We start from the raw sequence: 13,405 nt of genomic DNA on the forward strand, positions 1-13,405 counted from the left end.
CCCGACAAATCCCCCTTCATTCCAAAATATTCCATAAAATGTGAATGCATTTGGAATGTAATAAAGGGCTTTCCATATATTTTCTTCGATGCGTAGACTTGGCTTATAGTGTTCCAACCAGAGCTTGGTTAAAGTTCTTCTGGAGAACCTTATCTAACGCATGACTTGGATGGGACACAAATTCAAACATCCTTTAGATCCTGCAAAACAGGATATAAGTTCGATAAAGGTTTGTTTTGATCCTCCATCTCCACATGAATGTTTAATAGGTTCCTTTTCAATGAACCAACTTCAAGTTCCAATGTCTTGATGGAGATGGAGTTGGCGACTGTTACACTTGTGGCAATAACAGCGCCCACTACGCCAAAGACTATGGCGGCTACGATTGCAAAAACATGAATCGCTTTGGTCTGTAGAAAACTCTTCTCTGGTCAAGGTCTTCCTTGCTTGCTCCAGGATCTGCGTAATCCGTTCTTGGAAATATCCGATATGCATCTGATACCAGGATTGGAGCTCTGGCGACAGGATCTCAGACACGTTGAGTTGTTTTCCAACGAAGACACGAGGATCCAGGCTGATGTCGATCTTCTGGGATAGAATCCTCTTGTTCGTCAATATGAACCCCGCGGTGTCCTGTAGCATGATTCCGGATGAAGGACTTGGCATAGCAATCGGCTTAGCATGGAACTCCTTCCCCAAGATCAGGATGACGTAGATAATGACAATCATCTTTGATGACATCATACGCCTATAAAATATTGTATGACATATATGAGTACATACACTTTTCAACTTTATCCTGCAAGAAAAGAATTACTAATACCATATACCTCTGATTGGCATAAGTTCTTTTCTTGGACAGAGTAAGTTCTGGTTTCAGAGGTGAGTTAGGAGACATTTTGTTACAGAGGAAACATACATCAGGATGGGTTAGTATGAGTTAAAGATGTACAATAACAGATAACACTTTTTAGTTCATACGATACCAATCCTTATTTCCGTCTTTAGCTGGAACCATAAAGTCTCTTCACCTCTTTTCATCCAACTCCTTCAATCTCTCGAAGTCGTGCACTAGGGTGACAAACACGTAGCTGATTAATGTGCACCCATTTTTCAATAAACTCATCCCCCTTAGGGATTTTGATTTTGTAGACCACTGGAGATAATTTGTCAGTGATGACATAGGGACCTTTCCAGGAAGGTAGGAATTTTCTCTCCTTCACTTGATCCCGAGCGAAGTTATAGAGATATACCCGATCGGAAATTTGATACTCCTTCTGTGTAGTCTTCAGATCGTAGTATGTCTTAGCACTCATTGTGGCTTTCTCTATATTCTTCTGTGCGAACGCAAAAGCATGCTGAAGGTGCTTGCGTAAATTTTCCACATACTGATGCGATGTTGTAGCATTGATCAAGTTATGGTCCGTTGTTCTGTAAAGTAAATGCTGGGGTAACACCATCTTCCTTCCCGTGATCATCTCGAAGGGAGAAAGCTTAGTTGCTGCGCTTGGGGTGGCTCTGATGGCCATAAGCACCAAAGGCAATTTGACATCCCAGTCCTTACCAGATTCATTGACAAACTTTTTCAGGATGTTTACAATGGACTGGTTGTAACGTTCTACTCCACCACTAGAGGCTGGTCGATAAGCTATATGGAGCTTCCTCTTTACCCCCAGGATTTCCCACATCTTTGTCATCACCTCACTGGTGAAGTGACTTCCACGATCGGATTCAATGCGCTGGGGAAGACCAAATCTAGAAAATACGTGGTTAATGAGTAGAGATGCACATACGCTTGAACTGCATGTTTTGCACGGCAAACATTCCACCCATTTGGTGAACAGACAAGTTACGGTTAACATATACTTGTTTCCTTTTGATGAGGTTGTTACTGGTCCAATGAAGTCAATTTGGATGTCTGACCATGGAATGGACATCCCCCTTTTCATCAGCGGTGCCCGATGAGTGGGTCCTTGTGGCTGGAATTGAGGGCAGATTAGACATCCCTGACAATATGTTCGCACATCTTGTAACATATGTGGCCAGTAAGCGTAGTCCCGTAGTAACTCGTAAGTTATTTTCTCACCTCGATGACCAGCGGTTGGGGCATCATGTGCATGTTGCAACATCAGACCTCGGTATGCTGCAGGTACTACCCATTGTTTGATACCGTTCTTCGAGGTCCTTATCAGTAATCCATCCTGTAATGAGAATTGGGACTTACCTTTCATCAAAATTCGTAACTCCTCCTTATCCCTACAGTCTTCCGTGGTCATGGGACAGTTGTGTGGATCCTCAATGTACTTATAAAAGAGACCAATAATCGGATCCCCCTTTTGGCTCGCAATGAGATCTTCACTAGGGGAATCTTGGCTCCACTGTGCCACATTGGCTTCAGCTCCCTTTTGGGCCTGACTCCTTGTCATAGCATCCACTTGGATAGTTCCCATGAGGTCATCAACGTCACAGACTTCTCCGTCAATGGCTGCTTGCTTGGCAAGGGAATCCGCTAGGTCATTCCCCTCTTTATCCATGCCTGGATACTTTGAATGACCTCTTACCTTCTTCCAATAAACGATAAGACTGTGGATGGTAACCATCTCATCAATTTTACAAAACATCTTACCATGCTTTACTGGCTTGTTATTACTTCTCATCATGTTGGATCTTTTCCATCCGGGAAAGTACTCCACAAAGCTGTTACGAACATAATCAGAATCTGTGATGATTACAAACTCCTTAATATCATATTCGATAGCCATTTGTACGGCTTTGTACACAGCAGTAAGTTCTGCAACCTGGCTGCTTTTAGAACCAATTTTGTATCCAACAGATATATCTAGGAATGTATTATTCCACACGACTCCAATACCTGCAACCAATGTACGTTCAGATCCTTCCTCGGCATGGAAGGAACAGCCGTCTACGTACACACATGGTAACGATTTGCAGTACTCCTCTTCATAAGATTTATATGGTGATGATGATTGTTCCTCCAGGAAATCATTTTCCGTTGTCTCACCTTTACGTTCCGTATTGGTACAGTCATGGAGTTCTGCTAATCCCTGAGCAACTGGGTTTTTATTATTTTGTTTGTACCTGATCTCCAATGGCCATCCCATTAAGGACATTGTCCAGGCGGTTATCCTGCTGTTTGACAAGTTTCCATCTCTTATACGATCACTCTGCAAGTATTGCAGCGGCTGGTGTGCGGTCTCCACAATGATCCTTTCGCCTTGGATAAAACTCCTAAAATATTGCAAAGCCCATACAGTTGACAATAATGCTTTTTCACAGCTATTGGATTTTACCTCTACCGGTGACAATGACTTGCTGGCATAGGCGATGATCTTGTTTCGGTTTTCCTGTTTTTGGAAAAGAACTGCACTTACAGTCATGTGAAAAAATTAGGACACCCTTTGAAAGCATGTGGTTTTTTGTAACATTTTTAATAAAAGGTTATTTCATCTCCGTTTCAACAATACAGAGAGATTAAAGTAATCCAACTAAACAAAGAAAACTGAAGAAAAGTCTTTTCAAGATCTTCTGTAAATGTCATTCTACAAAAATGCCTATTCTAACTGAGGAAAAAGATAGGACACCCTCACATGTATTCCCTCTTAAATTGGCTCAGATCTCACACAGGTATATCACACCAGGTGCACATAATTAGTAGATCGTTACTCTGCATGTTGAATGAGGCTTGCCCTATTTAAACCTCAGACATTTAGTTTGGTGTGCTCCTGACTGTTGAAGTGAGAGTGAGCACCATGGTGAGAGCAAAAGAGCTGTCAGAGGACTTCAGAAAAAAGATTGTAGCAGCCTATGAGTCTGGGAAGGGATTTAAAAAGATCTCAAAAGATTTTGAAATCAGCCATTCCACTGTCCGGAAGATAGTCTACAAGTGGAGGGCTTTCAAAACAACTGCCAACATGCCCAGGACTGGTCGCCCCAGCAAGTTCACCCCAAGAGCAGACCGCAAGATGCTAAAAGAGGTCTCCAAAAACCCTAAAGTGTCATCTCGAGAACTACAGCAGGCTCTGGCTACTGTTGATGTAGAAGTACATGCCTCTACAATCAGAAAGAGACTGTACAAGTTTAACTTGCATGGGAGGTGTGCAAGGAGGAAACCTTTGCTTTCCAAGAGAAACATCGAGGCCAGACTGACATTTGCCAGAGATAAAGTTGACAAAGACCAGGACTTCTGGAATAATGTTCTTTGGACAGATGAGTCCAAAATTGAATTATTTGGACACAACAGCAGAGGACATGTTTGGCGTAAACCAAACACAGCATTCCAAGAAAAGAACCTCATACCAACTGTGAAGCATGGAGGTGGAAGTGTCATGGTTTGGGGCTGCTTTGCTGCAGCAGGACCTGGTCAGCTCACCATCATAGAATCCACGATGAATTCTACTGTGTATCAGAAGGTGCTTGAAGAACATGTGAGACCATCAGTTAGAAAATTAAAGCTGAAGCGGAACTGGACCATGCAACATGACAATGACCCAAAACATACTAGTAAATCAACCAAAGATTGGCTGAAAAAGAAGAAATGGAGAGTCCTGGAATGGCCAAGTCAAAGTCCAGATTTGAATCCCATTGAGATGCTGTGGGGTGACTTGAAAAGGGCTGTACGTGCAAGAAACCCCTCAAACATCTCACAGCTGAAAAAGTTCTGCATTGAGGAGTGGGGTAAAATTTCCTCAGACCGATGTCGAAGACTGGTAGATGGCTACAAGAACCGTCTCACTGCAGTTATTTCAGCCAAAGGAGGTAACACTCGCTATTAGGGGCAAGGGTGTCCTATCTTTTTCCTCAGTTAGAATAGGCATTTTTGTAGAATGACATTTACAGAAGATCTTGAAAAGACTTTTCTTCAGTTTTCTTTGTTTAGTCGGATTACTTTAATCTCTCTGTATTGTTGAAATGGAGATGAAATAACCTTTTATTAAAAATGTTACAAAAAACCACATGCTTTCAAAGGGTGTCCTAATTTTTTCACATGACTGTATGCTTTTATCAGTGAAACCTGTTTCCACGAAGAAAGGTTTTCCCCCTTCTGGATAAGCAAGGCATGGAGCCTGGATAAGTTTGGCCTTGAGTTCAGTTACAGCTTGCTCATGACGCTCGCTCCATTCCCATTTTACTCCTTTCTTTAGCAACTGTAAAAGAGGTTTTGTAATTTCGGCATAATTATCTATGAACTTACGTGAGTAGTTCATCATACCCAGGAATGATCTCAACTCCTTGAGATTTGTAGGAGATTTTGTCTTGGTCACTGCTTCCACCTTCTTTTTCTGTGGGTTAATTCCATCCGCAGTGACTTCATGACCTAGGAAATTAACCTTAGTCCGGCACCATTGAGCCTTCTGCAAAGAAAGTTTTACACCTGCTTTCCTCAGCTGGGTTAGTACATGCCTCAACTCCTGAATATGTTCCTCAAAAGTTGTACTTTTGATCAGTATGTCATCCACATAGGATAAGGTACCTCGTTCAGTGGCATCAGGCATTGCCTTATGCCTGAACACTGCAAACTCATGGCCCGCATTTATGTACCCGAAGGGCAATCGGGTCCACGCATACTGTCGTTTGCCAAATGTAAAGGCCAGTTTGTACTGATCCCTTTCATCCACCTTAATCGTCCAATATCCTTGTGCACAGTCAAGGGCAGTGAAGATTTTGGATCCTTGTATTTGTGCCAAACTCTGGTCAATATATGGCACGGGCCATCCGGACATATAAACACGTTTGTTCAACTGTCTTAGGTCCGAGCAGAGACGAAATTGACCGTTAGGTTTGAGGACTCCAAGTATCGGATGATTGAATGAACTGTGTACTGGACGGATGATACCCCTTTCCTCCAAGTTCTTGACGATTTCCGATAGTGACTCGTAAGCCGCCAGCGGAAGTCGGTATTGTTTGACAAAAACAGGGGGTGCATCGGGATCTGTTTGGATTCTTGTAACGTGTAGGTTTGTTTCCCCACAGTCATAAGAATCCTTGGCAAACATCTCCTGGAACTCTGCGAAGAGCTCCTTTAGCCGTTGACGCTTCGACTCGTCGGAGCATGCGTCAGCCATGGAGATTTGTTCTTCCACCCGCTCCTGAAATTCTGGGAAAATCTCAGGCTGACTTAACTCGTAAGCTTCTTCAAGCTCACTAGTTAAATCATTCTGGGTGTAGCGTACCTTATCCTTTCCTTGCTGGTATGATTCATACTCTTTTTCATCGATCTCATGGTTGAAAACTAATGATGACTCTTCGATGTGGCATGTACCTTCTTCAGAGCTGAAAGGATAAACAGAGTGTATGTTAAATAACCCCTCAGGGGTTGAGGAAAAATGTTGTTCCACTGTTTGTTCTTCTGTCAGGTATTCATCAGGAATTATTCCAATAACATAATTTTGGAATCCAAATGTGTAGTATTCCGAATCCATAGCTAAACCAATTACGGTGTCCTTTTGTAGGGATATGCTATGGGGAACCATGTTATGAATTACCATGTGTAACTGATCCTGATGGATGTTTATCAGTGGAGTAGGTTTTACCTTTAGGCCGAATTGCTGCATTCTGTTGGATAAACAGATCAACGCGTCTGCGTTCTTCAGCTTCTGTCCCTTCTTTACTTTAATGGGGAGAAGAAATGGTTTGCATCCTTCAGGAATTTAAACTTCCTCAGAAACCATGATACTTACGGCATAGGGCATCTGTTGTCCCCATCGTAAGGCTTGTTCTTCATCCTGGAATCCCTCTGGGTTTCCCGGCAATCTGGACCATAAGGTGTTATTTACCATGTCAATCTGTATGGCAAATCGGTGCAGAAGGTCATTACCTATATACATTTGATACCGTGGTTCATTTATCATGATGAAAACGTGCTCCGTAGTTTTACTTCCTATGGAGATAGATAAAACACATCTTGCAACAACATTATGACTCTGGAAATCTCCATCCAGATCATGAACCCATTGGTCCTGTGGAGAGGAACTTTTAATCATTTTAGGGTTAGTGATCTGTTTTAAAAGTCCTAGGCTTATGTAACTCGCTTCGGATTTCAGATCCAACTTGGCATATTTCACCCGGGCTATATTGTTTACCTGTACGGGAATCAATAAATTGTCATTGACCTTTTCAATCCGTACCATCGATTGAATGTGCCTGGTCAGGTCCAAGACTTCTTGATTCCCCCTTTCAAGAGAAATGGTTAATAGATCATCATCCAGAGTTACCTTTTTGATTTTGTCCCTCTGGATGGTAATGGTGTGAGCAGCACCATTGATATCTTCCTCGGGCTTACCATTCTTCAGGATTGTGACCTCCGGTATTTGATTGTTCCTGAAATGCACTTCAATAGAGTTAGGTTTCTCTTCAATCACATGACAACTGCGTTGTGCTTGTGTGTTGCAAGAGTATTCATAGGCAATGGGTGCCTTCACCTGAGTCCATACTGCTTCATTAATGAAATCAATTATGGGACTCAATCTTTTTAATAAATCGATTCCTATGATCATCCGATCATATGGAAGATCCACAATCAATGTGGGATGTCTAATTGTCTTCTTGCCAATCTTAAATGTCAACCAGGATGTTCCTTTTACCTGTAAGGCATTTCCACCTACACTTATCAAAGAGCCATCAAATGACCTTAATCGTGGCTTCTTTGATGTTAAATCTGAAACTTGTTTGAAATAGGTGTAAGATAAAATGGTGGCTTGTGATCCAGTATCTATTAATCCTTTGATTGGTCCGATAAGTTCATTTTGTAGATATATGTCCACAAAGTATCGGCCATCCACCTGCAACAAATCACAGAGAAAGTTAGGATGTTTACCCATCTGCTGTCTGAGAGGTTGACCTCTCTGCAGCTCCGTGACCTCTGCATTCCTGAGTCTCTCAGGACAAGCTGGAGGAGCAGCGTCAGCCCCCCCCTTTGGGACAAGCTGTGTGACATCACAAGTCACAGCTGGCCCATGGCTAGATGCTGGGACGATGTGATTATACACTGGAACAGACATCTGGTCAACTGAATTGACATCCTTAGACTGCAAGACAAATGACATATTAGACATTTCCCCCCTGGCCCTAATTTCAGGGTCAGGGGTACTGCAAGGAAATAAAGAATTAGGAATCACATCAGATTCTACCACAATCAATTTAATATCCTTACAGTGGCCTGGATTTTGACCCGGCCCAATCTGCTTTATGCTGTTACATTGCTGGGACCGGCAGTTGCCCCTAAAAAAGGATTAGGCTGTTTTTCTGGGGATAACTGGGACAATTTATTTACCATATTGCTCAGCTGGGCCACTTGCTCTACCAGCTGATCAAACCTGTTTGGTTTGGGCACATTTTGGCTTTGTTGGGCACCCTGGTTATTGGTAGGTGACCTACTCCTGGGTGAATTCAAGGATTCCTGCCTATCTTCCCTCTGTTGTCTGGGCCTATTATCCCAACGTCTATAACCCTGATAAACTCGATTGTTATAGGGCCTATATCCCTGGGGAACGTTATTGTAATAGGGACGGTAGTTAGACTTCCCATTACCTGAATTATTCCCCTCTGATCCATTATTATTTTGGGGTTTGGTCTGTTTGGGCGGTCCTACCTGTTGTTGCTGGGCTTGTTGAGAAGGTCCTGTAGACTGAGGGAACCTTCGTGGCTGGCTTTCAAATCCCAAGTTAGGGTTTACCTTAGCTTCAGCTACCTTTTGCTCTGGGGAATTTTTAAACCTTCTCTCACCTGTTGTATGGCACTCACTGATATTATACAGCGTGGTGGCAGCCGTCACCAACCTATCCAAGGGAGCATCAATATCCAGATCTCTGGCTAAGTTAAGTTTGATCTGGGTTGGCATAGCATCATAGAATAACTGCTTGAATTCTTCAGATTCCCAATTTGGGGATCTATATGCCAACCCATAGGCATTTTTGAGGACAGAGAGGAATTCACGGGGACTCTGATTGGGTCTACACGTAAGGCTATATATGTCCCGTTTTGCAGCAGTAGTGGTTCGGTATGGTCCGAATTCCAATTTAACCTCATGCAAAACACTTGGCCAATCTTGTACTCCTCTCTCCTTAAAGGATGTAAAGTAATGACGATATCTATCATCAAATGCCCATGGAAGGAACCTAATCCGGTCAGCATCAGAGTATAATTTTAAAGAATCCATAGTGGATTCATACAGTTCTAAGTGATTGGCTATCTGAGACGAACCTTTCTTGGAAAACTTGGATACTGTACTATTTAAAAACTTAATTATGCTGGAGGAGCTCTGATCCTTTTCTGAATATTGGGAATTTTTCTTCCTAGAAACCACCTCAGCATATGTTGGTCACCTGTGATTCTGTGGCAAGGAATAAGTCACACGCTTCCCCACATCACCGTCAGACTCACATGCACTTTCACAACTTTCATGAGACTTATATCGCACAGGTGATTTAACCCTAACCCTAACATGTCTATCCAGGGGAGTATGAGGAGAGACACTTCTAGGGGCTTCCATGATATCAACACCTAGTAAGGTAGTTACAGTTTGGAATGCCCGACTTAATTGGGTTAATGCCTCCTGTTTAATCATGCCAACACTTTCAGGTTGCTGAGTGTTTTGGATGGGGTCTGCTGTAAAAGCATGTGATGACATGTCTGGATATTGGGGAGTAAGAAATGGAGGGTCAGGAGATCTCATAGTGTTAGAAGGATCCCTTTCAGCATTGACTATATTATGGGCTGATTCATCTGTCCGTTTAATTTTGGAATGCTGGAGATATAAATCCTCTAAATCACTTTTTGCCTTTTGGTATGCATCAAGGCTGAGACTAAGGTTGTACTCTAAGTCTTTGATCTTCGCTTCTGCGGATTTTAGTTCTGATTCCATTTTGGATACATATATTTTTGTACCCATTATAGACTCATACCTAGCTTTTGAAAGAGTATTGACTGCCAACAATGCATACAAAACAGGTGGCAATGCACATAAGAGGTGTTGGTCCCTCTTGGTATTATCATTTGCCAAATCCATATAGGTCAGGTATCTATCAACCATGCCACCTAACTTCCATACATCACAACGTTCTTCAAAGGCTCTCGCTTGCAGTTCATTAGTCCATTCATCTATATTTTTATCTAACTTCAAACGGGAATAAACATAATTGATAACCTTAGAGATTATCTTTTCTGGGTCAGATGGATTATCTGCTAAAACCTGGCCATTACCTGGGTCGCTGTTTGTTACACTCATGATTCTGATCAATAATCAATAACAACAACAATTTGACTTGCCAATAAGGATTAAATAATATTTTCACTAATTGCACAAATTGGTTATAGAAATATCTCAATCAATCTCGGTGGGACCTCCAGATATGTCGGGTATTTATCATATATAAGATATGAAATTATAAAAATTATGATTTCATATTTTTTTATGAAAAAAAAAAAAAAAAAAAATGGAAATTTAATTGGCGGACATATAAACGCCAGTTCTTTTATTGATGAGATCTAAAGTTAATTTGTGCAGCTAATGAAACAGGGTGCAATTAATTATACAAAATATAATTTATTATAAATACAAGCAGTACAAATGGCATACAAATGAATACAAAGATATATCAAAATTGACCATAAGATGGTGCTCCACCGTTTACAGGCTGACTTAAGTACAATACAATACTACTTTTCCTTTTTATCAAATTATTACCGATTAATATACTGGTAATCAAAATATTATAATGCAACAACAACAAAAAAAAACAATAGAAATGAATCTGTGGAAAATCCCTTATGCTCAATCAGAGAATATGGCAGTAAGAGACATCTTATAAATACGCCCGTTGACCTAACTACGGATAATAAAATCCGATCAGAGATTCCACTCTGATAGCAATATTATAGGAATTCTAATGATGTGCACGTTCATTAAAATTTCCCGTAAAATTAATGTTAACACTATTGACCCACTAATAATGGGGTCTCAACTATATGCCAATTGGAGCGATTTATAATTACTGCAAATAAAATGGATTATACATTACCCCTTGCTTTGGGATAAAGAGCTTTTAGAAGGGACCCAGCTTTCCAAGATTCAGATCTATCCCGTCCTGAGGTACGTTCCTGACGTGTGAAGTGATGCTGATGAATGAATTCCCAAGTGTTCTCCCTGAAGAAGTTCCAAGTGATGTTTGGCTCAAGTCCTCTTTGTCTCAAGTGATTTTTCAAGTGATCTTAGTTTTTTTTGCATCTCCAAAAACTGCATTAGATATCCTCATCCTTATCTATGCCCATCCCCTCTTGGATTAGGGATTTCCAATTAGATAAGGTGGGTGTTACGTATGGTAATCATGGGGATGATGTCATTTAATTGGCATTCCTTCTGCCCATCTACCACTTGATGGCACTGTTGTATCATATAGCAATTTTAAGAATTAACATATATATCTGGCTTTATTACACCTCTTAACCTTTGGTCTCTCCCAACTTAAATCAATTAGGAGGTATTCTTTCTGACACTTTAGGATCACTTTCCCAGACATCATGGATCCATTTTGACAGTCAACAGACCATCTTATTTATGGTCAGATAAGCGAACCATAAACTTCTAGCTTTTGCCCTGGTTTGTATACATCTAATTGTCACAGCTATTCGAGTAATGATGTTTGAAATACCATCAGTTCCTCTGAATAGATCCTTCTTAAGAGAAGAAAAACAACAACTTGCTATATCCCCTCAATGAGACCAGTGTTTTTAAGCAATAACCTCTCTTGACCCCGGTATTTGAGACAGTTTATGTGAGACCCATTACATTCTCTTAAGATACCACATCTGTTGGCAATAACTTTTAAAACAATATACATTGTGTGCCAGTGACCATCATGATCTTCTCTGGCTTATTCCAACAGAGAGTTTGGCCTCTTAAAGGTAATGTGAATCTCCATTTTGGTTCTAATATTGTCAGACCTTAATGTGCAGATATAAATATGCCCGACAGTCTGAACGTGTATTCAGCACGACAGGGGGCTTCATTACAGACAAACGCAGCCGCCTGTCTACAGCCAATGTGGACAAGCTGACGTTCATAAAAATGAACCAGGCATGGATTCCACAGGACCTGTCCATTTCTTGTACAGATTAGACATTAACTACCTCCCCTTAACCATATATTATTGGACTCCAGGGCACTTCCTCATTCAATCCTATTTTTATTTTCATTTTGCCATTATATTGCGAGGCTACCCAAAGTTGAATGAACCTCTCCTCTGTCTGGGTGCCGGGGCCTAAATATATGCCAATGGACTGTTCCAATGTTGGGTGACGTGAAGCCTGATTCTCTGCTGTGACATGCAGGCTGATTCTCTGCTGACATGAAGCCAGATTGTCTGTTACGGGACCTCTCTCCTCTGCCTGGGTGCTGGGCCTAAATTTATGAAAATGGACTGTTCCAATGTTGGGTGACGTGAAGCCTGATTCTCTGCTATGACATGCAGACTGATTCTCTGCTGACATGAAGCCAGATTGTCTGTTACGGGACCTCTCTCCTCTGCCTGGGTGCTGGGCCTAAATTTATGAAAATGGACAGTTGCAGTGGTGGCTGACGTGAAGCCTGATTCTCTGCTATGACATGCAGACTGATTCTCTGCTGACATGAAGACAGATTCTCTGTTACGGGACCTCTCTCCTCTGCCTGTGCGCTGGGCCTAAATTTATGAAAATGGACTGTTCCAGTGGTGGGTGACGTGAAGCCTGATTCTCTGCTATGGGACCTCTCTCCAATTGATTTTGGTTAATTTTTATTTATTTAATTTTTATTTTTATTCATTTCCCTATCCACATTTGTTTGCAGGGGATTTACCTACATGTTGCTGCCTTTTGCAGCCCTCTAGCCCTTTCCTGGGATGTTTTACAGCCTTTTTAGTGCCGAAAAGTTCGGGTCCCCATTGACTTCAATGGGGTTCGGGTTCGGGATGAAGTTCGGATCGGGTTCGGATCCCGAACCCGAACATTTTCGGGAAGTTCGGCCGAACTTCTCGAACCCGAACATCCAGGTGTCCGCTCAACTCTAGACAGAACCAATCAGTACTTCATTCTGTATGTAAAATACCCGTACAACACACATTCACTTGAATGGAACTGTGGTGCTCCTAGGCCACGTGATCGATTAATGTCTTGTCATTCAGCATAGGAAAAGCAGAAAGAATGCCGCGGTGCTCACAGGCGCTCCGCTGCTTTCTAGAACAGCTGATCTGTGAAGGTTACAGGTGTCAGTCCCACACCGATCAGATACTAATTACCCACCTGAGGATAGGTAATCATTAAAAAAAATCTTGGAAAATCCCTTAAATATTATAACTAGCAATACACAGGTTTACTATAAGATTTAATATTTTTCTGTTTTCGACTGTATTTT

General features: G+C 41.6%; 1 protein-coding gene across 1 annotated transcript; it reads right to left on the bottom strand.

Moving 5' to 3' along the window:
- Positions 1 to 291: 291 nt before the first annotated feature.
- On the bottom strand, positions 292 to 10,243 carry LOC122924460. The gene is made up of 4 exons (XM_044275559.1): positions 10,067 to 10,243; positions 8,338 to 9,310; positions 2,562 to 2,583; positions 292 to 748 (listed from the first exon to the last, which is right to left on the bottom strand). The coding sequence occupies exons 1-4, from the start codon at positions 10,241 to 10,243 to the stop codon at positions 292 to 294; spliced, it is 1,629 nt and encodes a 542-aa protein (XP_044131494.1).
- Between the last annotated feature and the right edge of the window lie 3,162 nt (positions 10,244 to 13,405).

This window comes from Bufo gargarizans, chromosome 1 (genome assembly GCF_014858855.1).
Source record: "Bufo gargarizans isolate SCDJY-AF-19 chromosome 1, ASM1485885v1, whole genome shotgun sequence".
In the NCBI taxonomy this organism is placed as follows: Eukaryota; Metazoa; Chordata; class Amphibia; order Anura; family Bufonidae; genus Bufo; species Bufo gargarizans.